This window comes from Asterias amurensis, chromosome 9 (assembly GCF_032118995.1).
Source record: "Asterias amurensis chromosome 9, ASM3211899v1".
Taxonomy (NCBI): Eukaryota; Metazoa; Echinodermata; class Asteroidea; order Forcipulatida; family Asteriidae; genus Asterias; species Asterias amurensis.
The window spans coordinates 18,245,494-18,260,718 of NC_092656.1; the positions used below are offsets into that span (position 1 = coordinate 18,245,494).

A 15,225-nucleotide genomic window follows, 5' to 3' on the forward strand; every position below is an offset into this window, starting at 1 on the left:
AGCCATTTTCTTCGCAGAAAAAGAGTGGGGCACCAGTCGCAATAGTAATATGGATATTGGGGTGGCAACCTATTTCTGCTTAGCAAAATTTTCTGTGGCTTATACATGGGCATCAAAAGTATTTGCGTAGTAGTCTATTGAGCAGGGCCTAATTTCACAAAGCTGTTAATATTTTGCTAAGCAAAATTGAGGTGGGCTCCAGTCTCACAATGTAAACTTGTTGAAATCATGTCGTCTTGTAACCTGTTGGTGCTAGCCAGTCTGTGCTTAGTCAATTTATGTGCTTACACTTTTTACAGGCTTAATAACATTGGGCCATTACATCATGAATGAAGAAAGTATGATAAATCGCAAAGTAAGCAGATATAACGCTTGTCATGTTTGTCGGCTTACAATACTTTTGATCCAATCAAGATTACCAAACTCAAAATGTTAACATAATTCCAGGCTTGTTGGGATGATACAGATTTGACATTTGTTTGTTTCCATAAACAATGTAATTAAAACAACAACTAGTTTATTACATGACACCATCAATTTAACTTGACACATTTCAAGAGTTACTCGTCTTTTACAGAGTTGGTTGTCCGATTACTTTATTCCATCTACGTTTCACTATCATCATTTTTGGGGGGTTTTCATTGTTCAATTCAATTAACAATATTATTTATCTCTGGTCCACAAAAGAAAATACAATAACATAATCATAAGAAGTAAAGCCAAAACTATTATTGCATATGTAATTATGGGGGACATATTTAACTATACAAATAACTTGAAGATAGTATGTTACCAAATGAGGGTATCCTCATTTATAATATAAACTTGACAAACAACCCATCTTGTAGAGTGGGGATATCAACTCTTTTCCTAATCAATGGGAATCGTTTTAAAACCCAAATACAAGATTGTCTGCAAAATAATCTCAAGTATTCAACACAATGGCCCATGTGCTGATTGCTACAACCATACAACGATGTATCTTCCTGTGTGTACAATAACATAACACCATGTATTTACCCCCCCCCCCCCAACCCCTTCCGCCCACTTTGGGGCTATAAACTTATGGATTGCACAAACAGGCTTGTTGTACTTGGGATTCACTGAATGACAGTTTCATTTCACTCAGTAACACTAAACCCAACATTGATTGTGTCAAATTATTTATTTATTAAGAGATGGCAGTTAATTTGAGACTACAAAGGTTGACTTACATGGCATGGAAAATGGAAATAGGGTGTGTAAAACAAATATTTAAAAAAAAAGAGTTTTTAAATAGTTACTGGTCTGACGTTTATACCCAAGCAGAGTCTTTCTTGAGCTAAGATTGAAATGTCAGGCCACCAGTTTGTTATATTCAAACCATATGTCCTTTTGGTTGGTAAGCAGCGTGCCTCTTTAAAAAAAAAAAAATACATAAAGAATAGCGAGGGTTTGTACAAGGTTCTTTGGAGCATGGTTTCATACTTTCATATCAATTTACCCACCTTGGTAATTTTTAGTAAATAAGTTCAATTTGACAAAAAAAAATGTTGACTAATGAACCCTGAGCAGATGAGAAAACAAACAACAAAGGTTAGTGAACTTGCAAAATAAAACATACAATAATAATTATTTTCTTTATCGAGGTGTAAAGATGCTTGTTTGACATTCCACAATTTTGTTGGAAGAATATGAAAATGATTTTGCAACATGTGCAAGGGTTAGCATTTTACAGAAACGGTGAAAAGGCACTCGAAACAAGTATGAATTAAATCACCAATATTGGATTGAATAAATTAAACATTAATATGCAGAATAATAGCAAAGAAATAAACCAAAGAAACAGCATAAATCACAAATAGAGACTCCCTTTCATATTCCTAAAGCTGTTTCTCATTTGGTGGCCATGTTGGCAGCTACACGGCTATGGCTGATGATATGGCTGTTGCTAAGGGGCAGCATTCAATGCTTCAATGCATGCAGTAGTGGGGAGAGTAGTGAATTGGTGGCCATACTGGCAGATACACGGCTGTGGCTGATGATATGGCTGCAGTTGCTAAGGGGCAGCCTATGCTTCAATGCATGCAGTAGTGGGGAGTCAGTTTCCTTCATAAAGGGTTCAACCGGGCACTAACTACATCATGGGTAATTAATATAGAGCAGCCTAGCAGAAACAATGACCAATTATCATGCCATGACTCCACTGCCATGAATTCAAAACATTGTTTCGTGAAAGTCCAACTTGGTTGCACCTTTACAAAGTACTCAAAATTCAAACAGCATGTCAAAATAATATTGCAATTGTTGAACACAGCATCATAATTATATCAAATGTCTGGGAGGAAATGTTTGTCCAATAAACAATTCAATATAAACTTTCAAGATGATTGGCACTTAACATATCTTCCCCTTTAAGATTAAAAGTGTGTGATCAAAGAGTAATGGGACCAGTTAATGATTTATGGTCAATAAAACAAGCGACTTTTGTAGAGACAACAAATGTTCAACCTTGCTGGTATAACAAAGCTTGCAGCAGTTTGGGTCAGATTTTGGTGGTTAAATTAAACTAAATTACAAACTATTATAAAATAAACCAATGAGTTACATCAAAGTTTATATCCATAGATAATACAGGCGAGTTTGTTTAAATGGCTGCAGACAAGTCTCCAAAATAAAGGGTTTCTAATAACACCGACTCCCCAAATGGAAATCTCTCCTTCAAAAATGTACAACAATGATTTCCATTTTCCTTTATGTACAGGGAAATAGATGACTCATCGCTATCGAGTCTGAATGAGTATACAACCATACACAATATGTATAAACAAAGCATTAAACAATAGCAATAGTGTAATGGAAGAGATTTGACTGAACTGTGTCAAGCTTACTCATATGTATAACACCCTATTCTATTGTGTCATACCAAATGTACATCAAGATCTAAACCCAGACACAACACACAGCACAATCTCAGATAGAATTTCAAACGAAAATGAATGCCCAACATGGAACCAGTTGCATGTATTGTGAGTCACTAGGTACCTTGGCTGGTAACCCGTTTCTGTTATGCAATGTTTTTCTTTTATTGTTAGCTCTGAAACCTGCCTATGGAGTCAAGTTTCCAAGAAACCAATATTTGTATAAATTCCATTTCAGATATTTTTGTTGAAGTTCTTACCCTCTTACCTTCTATTAATTCTCATACTTAACCAACATGTCAGTCATTGGGTTCTACATTTCAGACTGATTGTTTTAACACCATTGAAACTTGCCAACAAGTTTTGGTAGAGTGTTGATGAAATGAGTTGTGATGTACTTTTTTGAAGCAAAATTACACCCGCTTGATTTTAACTTTGTGTCAATGATTAAATAATCAATCCAAAGTGATTATTTATGGGTTGATTCTGCTCACATCTTACACTCCCAAAATAACATATTGAATCTTAAGACGCAACCACCCGATTCTAAAGATTATCCCATTATACAAAGCGAGTTCACTAAGATGCCTAGGTCCCTATATACTTATGCTGTGTCACACAATCTATGGATCATTAAGTAAGATTGTGTATCACGCAAATAATAAAGGTTCATATCCCAACTACCAATCCACAGGCAACATGTTCTCCTGAGTTTGAATCATAACTTGGAAATTTCATCTGCTTAACTTTAAATCTTCATTACGGAAGATTACCTTGGCTTCACTGATGAGACTTCATTAACAATTGATATTGTGCTGAAATATTAACATAATGCCAGGCTATCAGACAATACCTAAACTTACCTTAAACATTGTGTGTGGAAAGACCCCACTTTGAAATTCTGAAATTCACTTAAGACCTCAGGATATTTCTGACACAGGGATAGGGGAACATTGACTGACAGCATTCCATGCATGGGCAGACGATGTTGCACATAATGGCCATAGTTTACTAAAAAAAAGGTTGTAATCTGGTTGTGGAACACTCTCAAAGAACCAAAGTCTTTTATCTTTGTATGATTCCTCTTTAAAGTGTATGAAGAAAACAACAGATGTCTTTATCCCTTAGATTCCCTCCATGGATGATATAGGTTCTAGGTTTCTTTGTTTTCTTTGCTTGCAATAAAGCAAACTGTATATGTTGACGATAGTTCATTTATTTCAGGAATCATTGAGAGATGGGCTAGCCGTCTTCCTTGGGTGGCGTGAACCAGCCTTTAGAGAAAAAAGAGTAAAACAAAAAGCCTATTATGGAAAGGTTTGACACACCTTTAATGACCATCTCTAAATGAGTTGGGGTGGTTCTGAACCGTTGGTTTCAACTCGACGTTTCGATCAGGATGCTTGGATCGTCTTCAGGAAAAAGCCTCTTATTACACCATTTTTAATCATCAATCAAATGTGCACAATGTTTCGTCAAGGATCTTTCTTAGCTTAGTGTTAGTTACAGCATAATTACAGAATCAAGATGACCATATATAATTTTTTGCACTGACATAACAAACTGAAAGATGTAAGTAAGTTGACCTACCATTCTTTTCATGAATCTGCACTAAAGACTTGAAGGATTGTTGGGCTCTTGCCAGGCTATACTGACGCTGCTGTGAAGAGACAAACAAATCAAATCACCCAATTAGTATGGAAAATTAATACATCTTGAACTCAATACAACATAGCTACACAAAAAAGCTACTGTACACTTAAAATGTCATTTTAATACAAGTGCAAGAAAGCATCAAATGAGTAAGTCCCGTTAAATACTTTTTAATAATTTCATTTTCTTCTAACTTCATTTTATTTAAAGCCATTATACACTTTCGGTACATTAAAAAAAAAAGTTCGCAGATTTACAAATAATTTACAGGGTTTACAGAAGGTAATGGTGAAAGACTTCTCTTGAAATATTGTTCCATGAAATGCTTAACTTTTTGAGAAAACATTCAAACAGTATCAATTCTCAATAGCGAGAATTACGGATTTATTATAAACACATGTCATGACACGGCGAAACGCGCGGATACAAGGGTGGGTTTTCCCGTTATTTTCTCCCGATTCCGATGACTGATTGAGCGTAAATTTTCACAGGTTTGTTATTTTATATAGAAGTTGTGATACACAAAGTGTGGGACTTGGACAATACTGTTTACCAAAAGTGTATAATGGCTTTAAGGGAACATTTATGTACTGATAATTAATGGTTTATACAGCGCCAAAAGTGACCAAACAACGTTATTTTAGTCTTAAATAATATTTTTATTCATTCGGCATAACAAAAAGAACAATATAAAATACAGGAGTAAAAAAAAAAAAAACAGTAAGGGCAAAAAGCCAATGGCACATGCCTGGAATTAAAAAAGTCAACAAAAAACAGTGACTTGGAAGCTTGTAAGTCTAAGGGGCCATTCGTAATTGTCGATGTTTTTTAAATTTTGATTTTTTTTCTTCGAATTAGTGGGTGGGTGGGTCAAGGCAAATAACTGAAAAACGAAATTCACTTTTCATAAAAAAAGTTAGTAAATAGGAATAAAAAAGTGAAGTTTGACTTGCCTGCATACCAGCGTTCCTGCGCGCGATGACAAACCGAGGCAGAATGTACATGTACATGTACATAATAATGTAAATGTGCGTGACTAAACCCCATGCGTGTGGCCGGCCCCACAGTGAAATACACGTACCATTGGGAGGTTGACCCACGTGAGATTCGGGCCGCGTATTTTTTTTCCCAGGATAAATGTGGGTAGATATCGCATACGGGTGAGCAGGACAAACTTGGGGTAATAAAATGTGTGCCCACGTTCGTCATGGAAAAAAAATATATGCGGACGGGCCGCTGCACAACGGACGAGTTGACTTTTCTATTCGAGTTGAGCTTTTATAGTTGAAAGCACAACGGTCGAGTTTAGTACAACGATCGAGCAGGTGAACGGTCGAGTTGGTCGGAATCGAGTTGGCAAGCGGTGGTGGTCGAGTTGACTAGAATCCAAGCTTTTCAACCACGATAAACATTACATGGCTGCCACCATGGACGTCAAATTCGACATATCGACCGATCTACACAGGTTTTGGGCACAACAAAAGTTGATCATGAAAACTCCCTGTTCACCATACGAGAGGTTTGTTTGTGCTTCTTGCTTGCTCTCAAGAAATCCGAAAGAAACGTCACTTTCAACTGCTCAGCAGCAATGGAAAGGTTTTGTTGAAAGTGACTCGCCCGTACAACTACGCCATTGGGAAATTGTTCGGACAAAAGTTTACTGGCCCCGGGCACACATGTAAAAGTACATGCAAACAACGTGTAGTTTTGTTTGTAATACTGCATAAACAAATCAATGTTTTTATAATCTAAATTGGGGGTGGGTGGGTGGGTCAAAAATCTTTTGGAAAAGAAATCGAAACTTTAAAACATCAACAATTATGAACAGCCCCTAATGCCACTGACTGCATTAAAATATAAGAAAGCCAAGATTACAAAAAGCAGCAATAAAATGTTTACATGAAAATACACAAAATACACAATCCAATATCACAATCACTTCTTCTGCCCTATACATGTACTGTACTAGACTCAACATTTGACAAGTTCCCCAACCCATCCCATTAATATTGAGCCAACTCTTGGTATGTCTTACCTTTGATGCACCAAACTGTATCCTAGCTTTGCCTTTGACTAGTGTAGCAGCTATTTGTAAGATGACTGCCTCTACTGTATAGGCACTACTCCAACCTTGCTTAGTTAATAACTCCATGCAGATAGCACCACCACCCAAGACGTAACCACCGGTTAACACTGGGAAGATCACCCTCACAAACGGTGGGTCAAACGGGAAGTTTTCCTACAAAGTGACAGAATTATTATTATCATCAACAAGCAAACAGATGCCTTTCACATCAAAACCAATAGAAATTTGATGAAACTAAGGGTCATGTCACACGAGGCAATTTACAGGCAACCAGTTCCAGGCAATCTCCAAGAAGAAAAGCCATTCACATTTCAAAGTTAACATACATTTCTTGAGGACTGAAATACATAGTTTAAAGACTGGCTTATGCTACCAACATGGTCCTGTAGCCTGCAGTGCGGTTGGTTACCTCCAAGTTGCCTGTAAAAGTTGCCTCATTTGACAGTTCCCTAAGTATTTTGCCGAGATTTTGTGTCAGAAATACTGGAAGATTTAAGATGATTGGTGTGCCATGGCAGAGTGTGAAGCATTATTATATCTTATTTGAGGTGCTTAGCGTTTAGAAACTCACCTTAAATGTCATATTTAGCAAGATGTGATCCTTCCCTTCTTTTTCTTTTAGTTGTTTTAAGTCTGCATGTAATGGACTGTCATTGTCAACACTGTCAGGTATAAAAAGCAAAGATACTGAATAACAAAACACAAAATCTGTAGTCGACTACTCCTAGTATGTATAACTACAGAGAACACATGAACAGCAATTTGACTAACTCCACAAAGAAAATTGTCTGCTTACGATATAATTTTGATGTGCCAGTCATAGAGACTGTCGTTGACTAACTCTACACAGTAAATTATCTACTTACGATCGAATTTTGATGTGCCAGTCATAAAGACTGTCGTTGACTAACTCCACAAAGAAAATTGTCTACTTACGATAGAATTTTGATGTGCCAGTCATTCAGACTGTCGTTGACTAACCCTACACAGTAAATTATCTACTTACGATCAAATTTTGATGTGCCAGTCATAAAGACTGTCGTTGACTAACTCCACAAAGAAAATTGTCTACTTACGATAGAATTTTGATGTGCCAGTCATAAAGACTGTCGTTGACTAACTCTACACAGTGAATTGTCTACTTACGATCGAATTTTGATGTGCCAGTCATAGAGACTGTCGTTGACTAACTCCACAAAAACAATTGTCTACTTACGATAGAATTTTGATGTGCCAGTCATAGAGACTGTCGTTGACTAACTCCACAAAGAAAATTGTCTCTTTACGATAGAATTTTGATGTGCCAGTCATAGAGACTGTCGTTGACTAACTCTACACAGTAAATTATCTACTTACGATAGAATTTTGATATGCCAGTCATAGAGACTGTCGTTGACTAAAAACTCAACACAGTAAATTATCTACTTACGATAGAATTTTGATGTGCCAGTCATAGAGACTGTCGTTGACTAACTCTACACAGTAAATTATCTACTTACGATCGAATTTTGATGTGCCAGTCATAAAGACTGTCGTTGACTAACTCCACAAAGAAAATTGTCTACTTACGATAGAATTTTGATGTGCCAGTCATAAAGACTGTCGTTGACTAACTCTACACAGTGAATTGTCTACTTACGATCGAATTTTGATGTGCCAGTCATAGAGACTGTCGTTGACTAACTCTACACAGTGAATTGTCTACTTACGATCGAATTTTGATGTGCCAGTCATAGAGACTGTCGTTGACTAACTCCACAAAAACAATTGTCTACTTACGATAGAATTTTGATGTGCCAGTCATAGAGACTGTCGTTGACTAACTCTACACAGTAAATTATCTACTTACGATAGAATTTTGATATGCCAGTCATAGAGACTGTCGTTGACTAAAAACTCAACACAGTAAATTATCTACTTACGATAGAATTTTGATGTGCCAGTCATAGAGACTGTCGTTGACTAACTCCACGCAGTACATTTTCTTCTTGAAAGCATCTGATCTGTAGACATCCCTTAGCTCTTTCATCAGTCTGTCTGTGGCCTGCACTGACCCTGATACTGAGCCCTATATCAAGAATTAAACATTTTAATCAATAGTGTTAAACAATAGTTATAATCAATAGTTATAATCAGTATAATTATGAGTTGAGAATCTCAGTGCAAAAATTAGACACAACAAAAGTCACAATAACATCGCGTAATAATCCACATTTCCAAAGTACAATACTTAAAACCAATACGATAATTATGGCTGACTTGACTGTAGTTTACAAAATATGTAAAAGTACAAATAAGCTTGAATTTTACAGCTACAGCTAGGGTGAAGTGAGACCAAGGTACTGAGATTCCAAGGAAATGTACGCTGGATTGAGAAGAGACTATACTTTACCTTTAAGTAGTCTTTTCTCTGGTTGGATTTTAGACTCATACATCATTTTGCTATGAGGTACTGAGGAACACTAGGTGGATATTGATAACAAAGCAGCTTGAGAAGAGACTATACTTTACCTTTAAGTAGTCTCTTCTCTGGTTGGATTTTAGTCTCTCCAGTACTGCATAGTTTTCTGCATCTATGTCCTTGTCATCTTTCTCTGTAACTGATTTACTGATTGGTAAAGAAGAAGCAACAATTAACAGAATGAACCATGCCATAACAAGAACAAAATAACACCAATGTAATAAAGAGCGATTTCATACCATAATCATCTTCAGCCTAATATTCAACAACAATATCAACAAGTTTTGACTCAATTCGTTTGACATTGTCACCACAAAAGACCCCTTGCACAACGAGCCACGCACCTTCAAGCGCCCATCCTGTTCACCATTTTGGGAGTCAATTATTTTGAGAATCATACACAAAGGAGTTGACTCCCAACAAGGTGGAAATGGTAGACGCGGATTGTTCAGAGGTGTGTTTCATCAAATAACAAAGTTCATGTACATGTAGCAGGAGAATTACACCATTTTAAAAGGGCTTTCATAACATTCAATAAAGTAGAACTTGTGCTTAACTAACTAACATCAGTAAATCAGGCATGCAACTGCCCGTTGAAAAAAAAAAAAGGAAAATTTTTGCGGAGCGAGGCAGCCGAAATGCCACGGGACAGGATACCCACAATGGTACCCTAGAAAATGTTGAGGTTTATTATGCTCTTAGGTGCATTTTTAGCATGTACTAGGCTTATTTTACATGATTGTAGTTGTACACTGTTAATGCCAGGCATATATTAGGCTAAAAACAAAAAATCCGGGAAAAAAAGAAGGGAAAAAAAGAGAAAAAAAAAATGTTCTTCTTTTTTTCACGTAAAAAAAACACAAAAAAACGCGGAATTCCGCGGAAACGCGGAAGAGTTGCATGCCTGGTAAATACAACATCAAACACAGACTACAAAATTCCTACATCAAAATGCGTTCTATTTATAGTTTACTGTGGGTGTATTAACCTACCTTGATTCTTCTTCCATCTCGTAATGATCCATACAATTGGTATGGTGTTACATACATAGTTTACTGTGGGTGTTTGTTAACCTACCTTGGTTCTTCTTCCATCTCGTAATGATCCATACAGTCAGTTTCTTCTTCTTCCTCTTCTTCTTCATCTTCATCTTCATCATCGTCGTCATCATCTCCGTTATAATAATCTATCCCATCATCATCTTCATCTGCACTAGCCATGTCATCATCACTCTTCTGTAGAAGAAGGAAAATAAGTGTCTTTTATTCAATGCAACTCATTGGTGTTTCTGTAAGAGCACTTGCCTAATACAAGTTGCCCAACAAAATGTCCCAGGCGAAAGACCCCTTCCCATGAAATTGCTAATTACATTCAGGCATGCGCAAATGCCATAGATATGTGCACTAAGCAGATGCACAATCGCGCCTGCGTCTCGCAGCCATTGGCCGCATACAAAACAGCGCATTTTGCCAACCATCATCGTCGGTCGACTGCACAGCAGGCGGACACAAGCTTTTCCCATTCTCTCCTGTCTTGTGCTATTTTCCGAATCTCAAGTGGGGAGAGCAGAAAATCCGGGCAGGATTACAGGGTACAGCAGGCGCTGACGACCTTGTTTGCGCCGGCCGTGCGATGGGGAGTAAAGAGCATAGATGTTGAGTGGCTCGTTGGTGGGTTTCCGCAGGATGTATCCGACCCATCTGAGTTATCATTTTAAGATGGTGTGAGTTAAAGCACTTTGATGGCTGAGGTTGTACAACGTGGTGTTAGTAACCCTGTTGAGACGTTTTATTCTCAGTATGATTAGGAAGCAGCTTGTGTGATAGCTATTGAGATATGCAGTGAGGTGCTTGGTCAGGATCCATGTCTCACAGCCATATAGGAGTATAGGAAGGCAGGCTGTCTTGAAGATGTTGAGTTTTAGCTCTTGATTCACGGAAGAAGACTTTCAAATCCTTCCCAGTTTCCAGAAAGCACCCCATGCGACAGATCATGGACAGATCTACGTCGTCGTACGTCACTCTCTGATGATGCCATCATTGACCCCAAATATTTGAAGTCTGTTGCTTGTTTGATGACTTCTCCTTTGAGTGCTAGATTTGTACATGGTTGAGTAGTCATCAGTTCGGTTTTCCCGGTGTGTATTTTGAGCCCCACTGATCTGGCAGCTTCTGAGACATCTAGTAGTTGTGATCTTGTAGTCGTGTAGTTGCCAACCAAAATGTTCATGCACACGCGGTATGTGCAATTTACATATTTCATGAGAAGGTCCATTGGACAGGAAATTTGTCCAGGCCTAAAAATAGTAATTCCCTTGACTTAAAAAAGACACCAAATACAATCTTAAGGCTACTTTGCAATGTGATGAACTTGAAATTGGTAATGAAATTGGTAAGAGGCAGGAACATAAATACTAAGAAGGGTTGGGTGTTCAATATCACTAAGATAAGATGCTTACCTAAGACTAGGTGTTATGAATGGGAAGGTTTAATTGATTCAAAAAAAACTTGTTATTATATTATTACTTAAAGGCAGTGGACACTATTGGTAATTACTCAAAATAATGATTATCATAAAACCTTACTTGGTAACGAGTAATGGGGAGAGGTTGGTAGTATAAAACATTGTGAGAAACGGCTCCCTCTGAAGTAACGTAGTTTTTGAGAAAAAAGTCATTTGCCACGAATTCGATTTCGAGACCTCAGATTTAGAATTTGAGGTCTCAAAATCAAACATCTGAAAGCACACAACTTAGTGTGACAAGGCTGTTTTTTTCTTTCATTGTTATCTCGCAACTGCGATGAACGGTTGAGCTCAAATTTTCACAGGTTGGTTATTTTATGCATATGTTGAGATACACCAAGTGAGAAGACTGGTCTTTGACAATTACCAATAGTGTCCAGTGTCTTTAAAGGCTGTGGACACAATTGGTAATTGTCAAAGACCAGTCTTCTCACTTGGTGTATCTCAACATATACATAAAATAACCAACCTGTGGAAATTTGAGCTCAATCGGTCGTCGAAGTAGCGAGATAATAATGAAAGAAAAAAACACCCTTGTCAAACGAAGTTGTGTGCGTTTAAATGGTTGATTTTGAGACCTTAAGTTCTAAATCTGAGGTCTCGAAATCAAATTCGTGGAATATTACGTCTTTCTCTAAAGCTATGGCACTTCAGAGGGAGCCGTTTCTCACAATGTTTTATACCATTAACCTCTCCCCATTACTTGTCACCAAGTAAGGTTTGATGCCAATAATTATGTTGAGTACTTACCAATAGTGTCCACTGCCTTTAAAAGCAACCCAAAGCAGACAATGCACATTATTGTATACATACCTCCGATGGTAGCTCTTGATCTAAGATTGACATTGTGGAGGGTTCTTGAACATTATGAAGTTTACAAAGGTCTCGGACCAACCTTCTTATCATCTTTAAGAGCTGTTCAAAACAAATAATTCGTCCATAATAAGATCACAACATCCTGCAATTATTGTACTCCTCTATAAAAACTATAGGGGTCAATGGAGGTCATGATTAGTTTGACCATGGAGGTTTTATTCCTTCCTCCAGGGTTGGCCTATAACTCTATTTTTTAACAGTCATTTAAATTTGCATCATGTAAAAACCATCAAATATCAAACTAAATGTGTTTTTTGAGTACTCACAAGAAAGTGACTAAAAAATTTCTTCCCCTCCTCACCCTACACAACAACAACAAAAAATCCATTGTAGCTGGAATTTGGCTATATCACATGATGAGATCAGGGCCAATTTTCATAAAGCCTGTAAGCACAAAAGAATTGCTAAGCTAAGCACAACAAAATTCTCGCTTAGCAAAAATAGGTTACCGGCCAGAATACTATACAGTTACCATTGCTGCAACTGGTACCCCACTCATTTCTTTCTTAGCAAATAAATTTGCTCAGCAGAGTTTTCTGCTTAACACCTATATGCTGGGCCCAATTTCATGGCGCTCCTTACTGTAAGCAAAGAATCCGCACTTGGTAATTCCATGCTTACGTCAAGCATATTTAACGGGTTAGCTGGTTAGCTAGGCATTCTGCTGCGCTTACACAGCTAGCAAAGAAATTTAGTGTTTTTTTGGTACGCGGAGAATGGTGATCGTAAGCGCAGAATTTATCGGTAAGCAGATTATGAAATTGACCCCATGTTACTTGTGACATAAATGTAATCTGACCTACCAGTTGGCCGGATGCACTGATTTCAGATAAACGTTGAATCACTGTTGATAAGACTGGATCTTCTGATTCTGAGAACCATACTGGCCTTGTCTGTGGGTACGAATCCTTTAAGCAAAGAACAATAGAGGGTCAGATCTAATATCTGGGGGGTTTTCAATTCACATTTTAACTGATAAAGTACAATACTGGCTTTGTTTGAATGCCTCTTCCAGAAAACCCATTCCCAATATTAAAGGGTCTATGTAACTTTTGTAGGACAAAAACCACAATGTCCACAGATTTACACTAAACTTACACAGTTTGAAGATAATGATAGTAGAAAGCTTCCCTGAAAACATTACGTGCTGAGGTACTGTAGTTTTTGGGAAATGAGCAAAACAATGTCATGAAAATAATTTTCGTCTCATGAGACGAAAATTATTTTAATCATTTACAAACGTATTTTCATGACATTGTTTAACTCATTTCTCAAAAATTACAGCACCTCAGTAAGTAATATTTGAAGGGAAGCTTTCCACTACCATTATCTTTAAACCCTGTAAGTTTAATGTTAATCTATGGACATTTTGAAAAAGTACCCAAATCCTTTAAGACCCCCACTAATTTTACTAATTCATTCATCATGACCAAACATGGTACATTATTCAACAAGTGTTTAGGTCATGATTCATGAGCAAAAAAGTGGCATTTGGATTTGGCATCTTTCATTAGCCTGGATAAGATTTATTTTATCTCAGCTGTAAAATGTAGAGGTGTAAAGTGGCATTTAATAAAACAAAAGGCTTTATTTTTATTTCTTGAATGTTGTGGATAATTGTTGACCAATCCATGATACACTGCCTTCGTAGGACATTTTTATCAAAAACAACCGCAACAACAATTATATATATTATCCAAGACATATTTTCATGGAGGGTTTTCATCAAAAAAAAGTTTGCAAAAACTTGTGATTTAACAAACAAAATAATTTTTCATTATTCCCAGTATAATTAAAATAATTAATTGACCAGATAAATCAAAGAGAAAATACTAAAAAGATTAAAAGACTTTTTCCTTTTTTTTTCTGTTCTACATTTGAGTTCCAATCAATCTTATGAAGGTGAATTTGAGTGATGGTCAGTTTAAGATTGTACAACAGTAACAATGCAAGTATGTACTTTGTTTATCAGTATCACTCAACTCAATCAATAAAAGAAAGAGTTTCTCTCTTCTCAACAATCTCAGTAAATCCTGCTGGAAATTATTCCCTGAAAATTGTTGATTGATGATGTCAAAAAATGATTACGAAACTGAATAAGATATCAGAATATCGGGTACTCTTAACTACATTGTAACAATAGGACAAATCGTGAACCATTAGTTAAAGGGCTAATTCAATTATTGACATGCTTTGTTACGTTCATTCCAATTACTCACTGTGAAATTACAATGTACGGTAAATTCCTCCTTGTTGCAGCCAATGAACTTGCATGTCAACTCGTCCATAGTGGCAGCGTGGATCTGGAATCTCTCATTATCTTTGCCGAATAATGATTCTGAGAGTTGAAGTTCTTGTTTAAGTGATGCCACACAGGCCATTTTTACATTTTTCTCGTTCCAGTTATGTAGTTAAACACGATATTTGTGGGATCAAATTTGCGGCAGAAACAAAAGTTCACGGAAAATGGCGTTTTGTTATTTTCTACGCAGCCTCAGTGAAAGTGCGCCCTCTATAGGTAAAGTACGTGTCAAAATAACTCGCACCGTTGGGAGACCCCCCCCCCCCCCCAACCTACCCCAAACGAACTCCCCATCCCAATTATTTTGATGAGGTATAATTAGTCAAAGAAATTAAATAAATAAGTTATTTAGACTAATTGCAACAAGTGAACAGGCGAGTACTTTTAGGCTAAGTTACTTAATATAAATCCCACCTTCACAATA

The 15,225-nt window shown here is 37.0% G+C and overlaps 1 protein-coding gene across 1 annotated transcript; it reads right to left on the minus strand.

Moving 5' to 3' along the window:
- Nucleotides 1-546: 546 nt before the first annotated feature.
- On the minus strand, nt 547-14,976 carry LOC139941408 (ubiquitin-conjugating enzyme E2 Q2-like). The gene is made up of 10 exons (XM_071937883.1): nt 14,719-14,976; nt 13,303-13,407; nt 12,437-12,538; nt 10,178-10,335; nt 9,151-9,247; nt 8,562-8,707; nt 7,211-7,301; nt 6,589-6,792; nt 4,491-4,560; nt 547-4,174 (listed from the first exon to the last, which is right to left on the minus strand). Exons 1-10 carry the CDS (start codon nt 14,878-14,880, stop codon nt 4,143-4,145), a joined length of 1,167 nt encoding a protein of 388 aa, XP_071793984.1. The 5' UTR covers nt 14,881-14,976; the 3' UTR covers nt 547-4,142.
- Between the last annotated feature and the right edge of the window lie 249 nt (nt 14,977-15,225).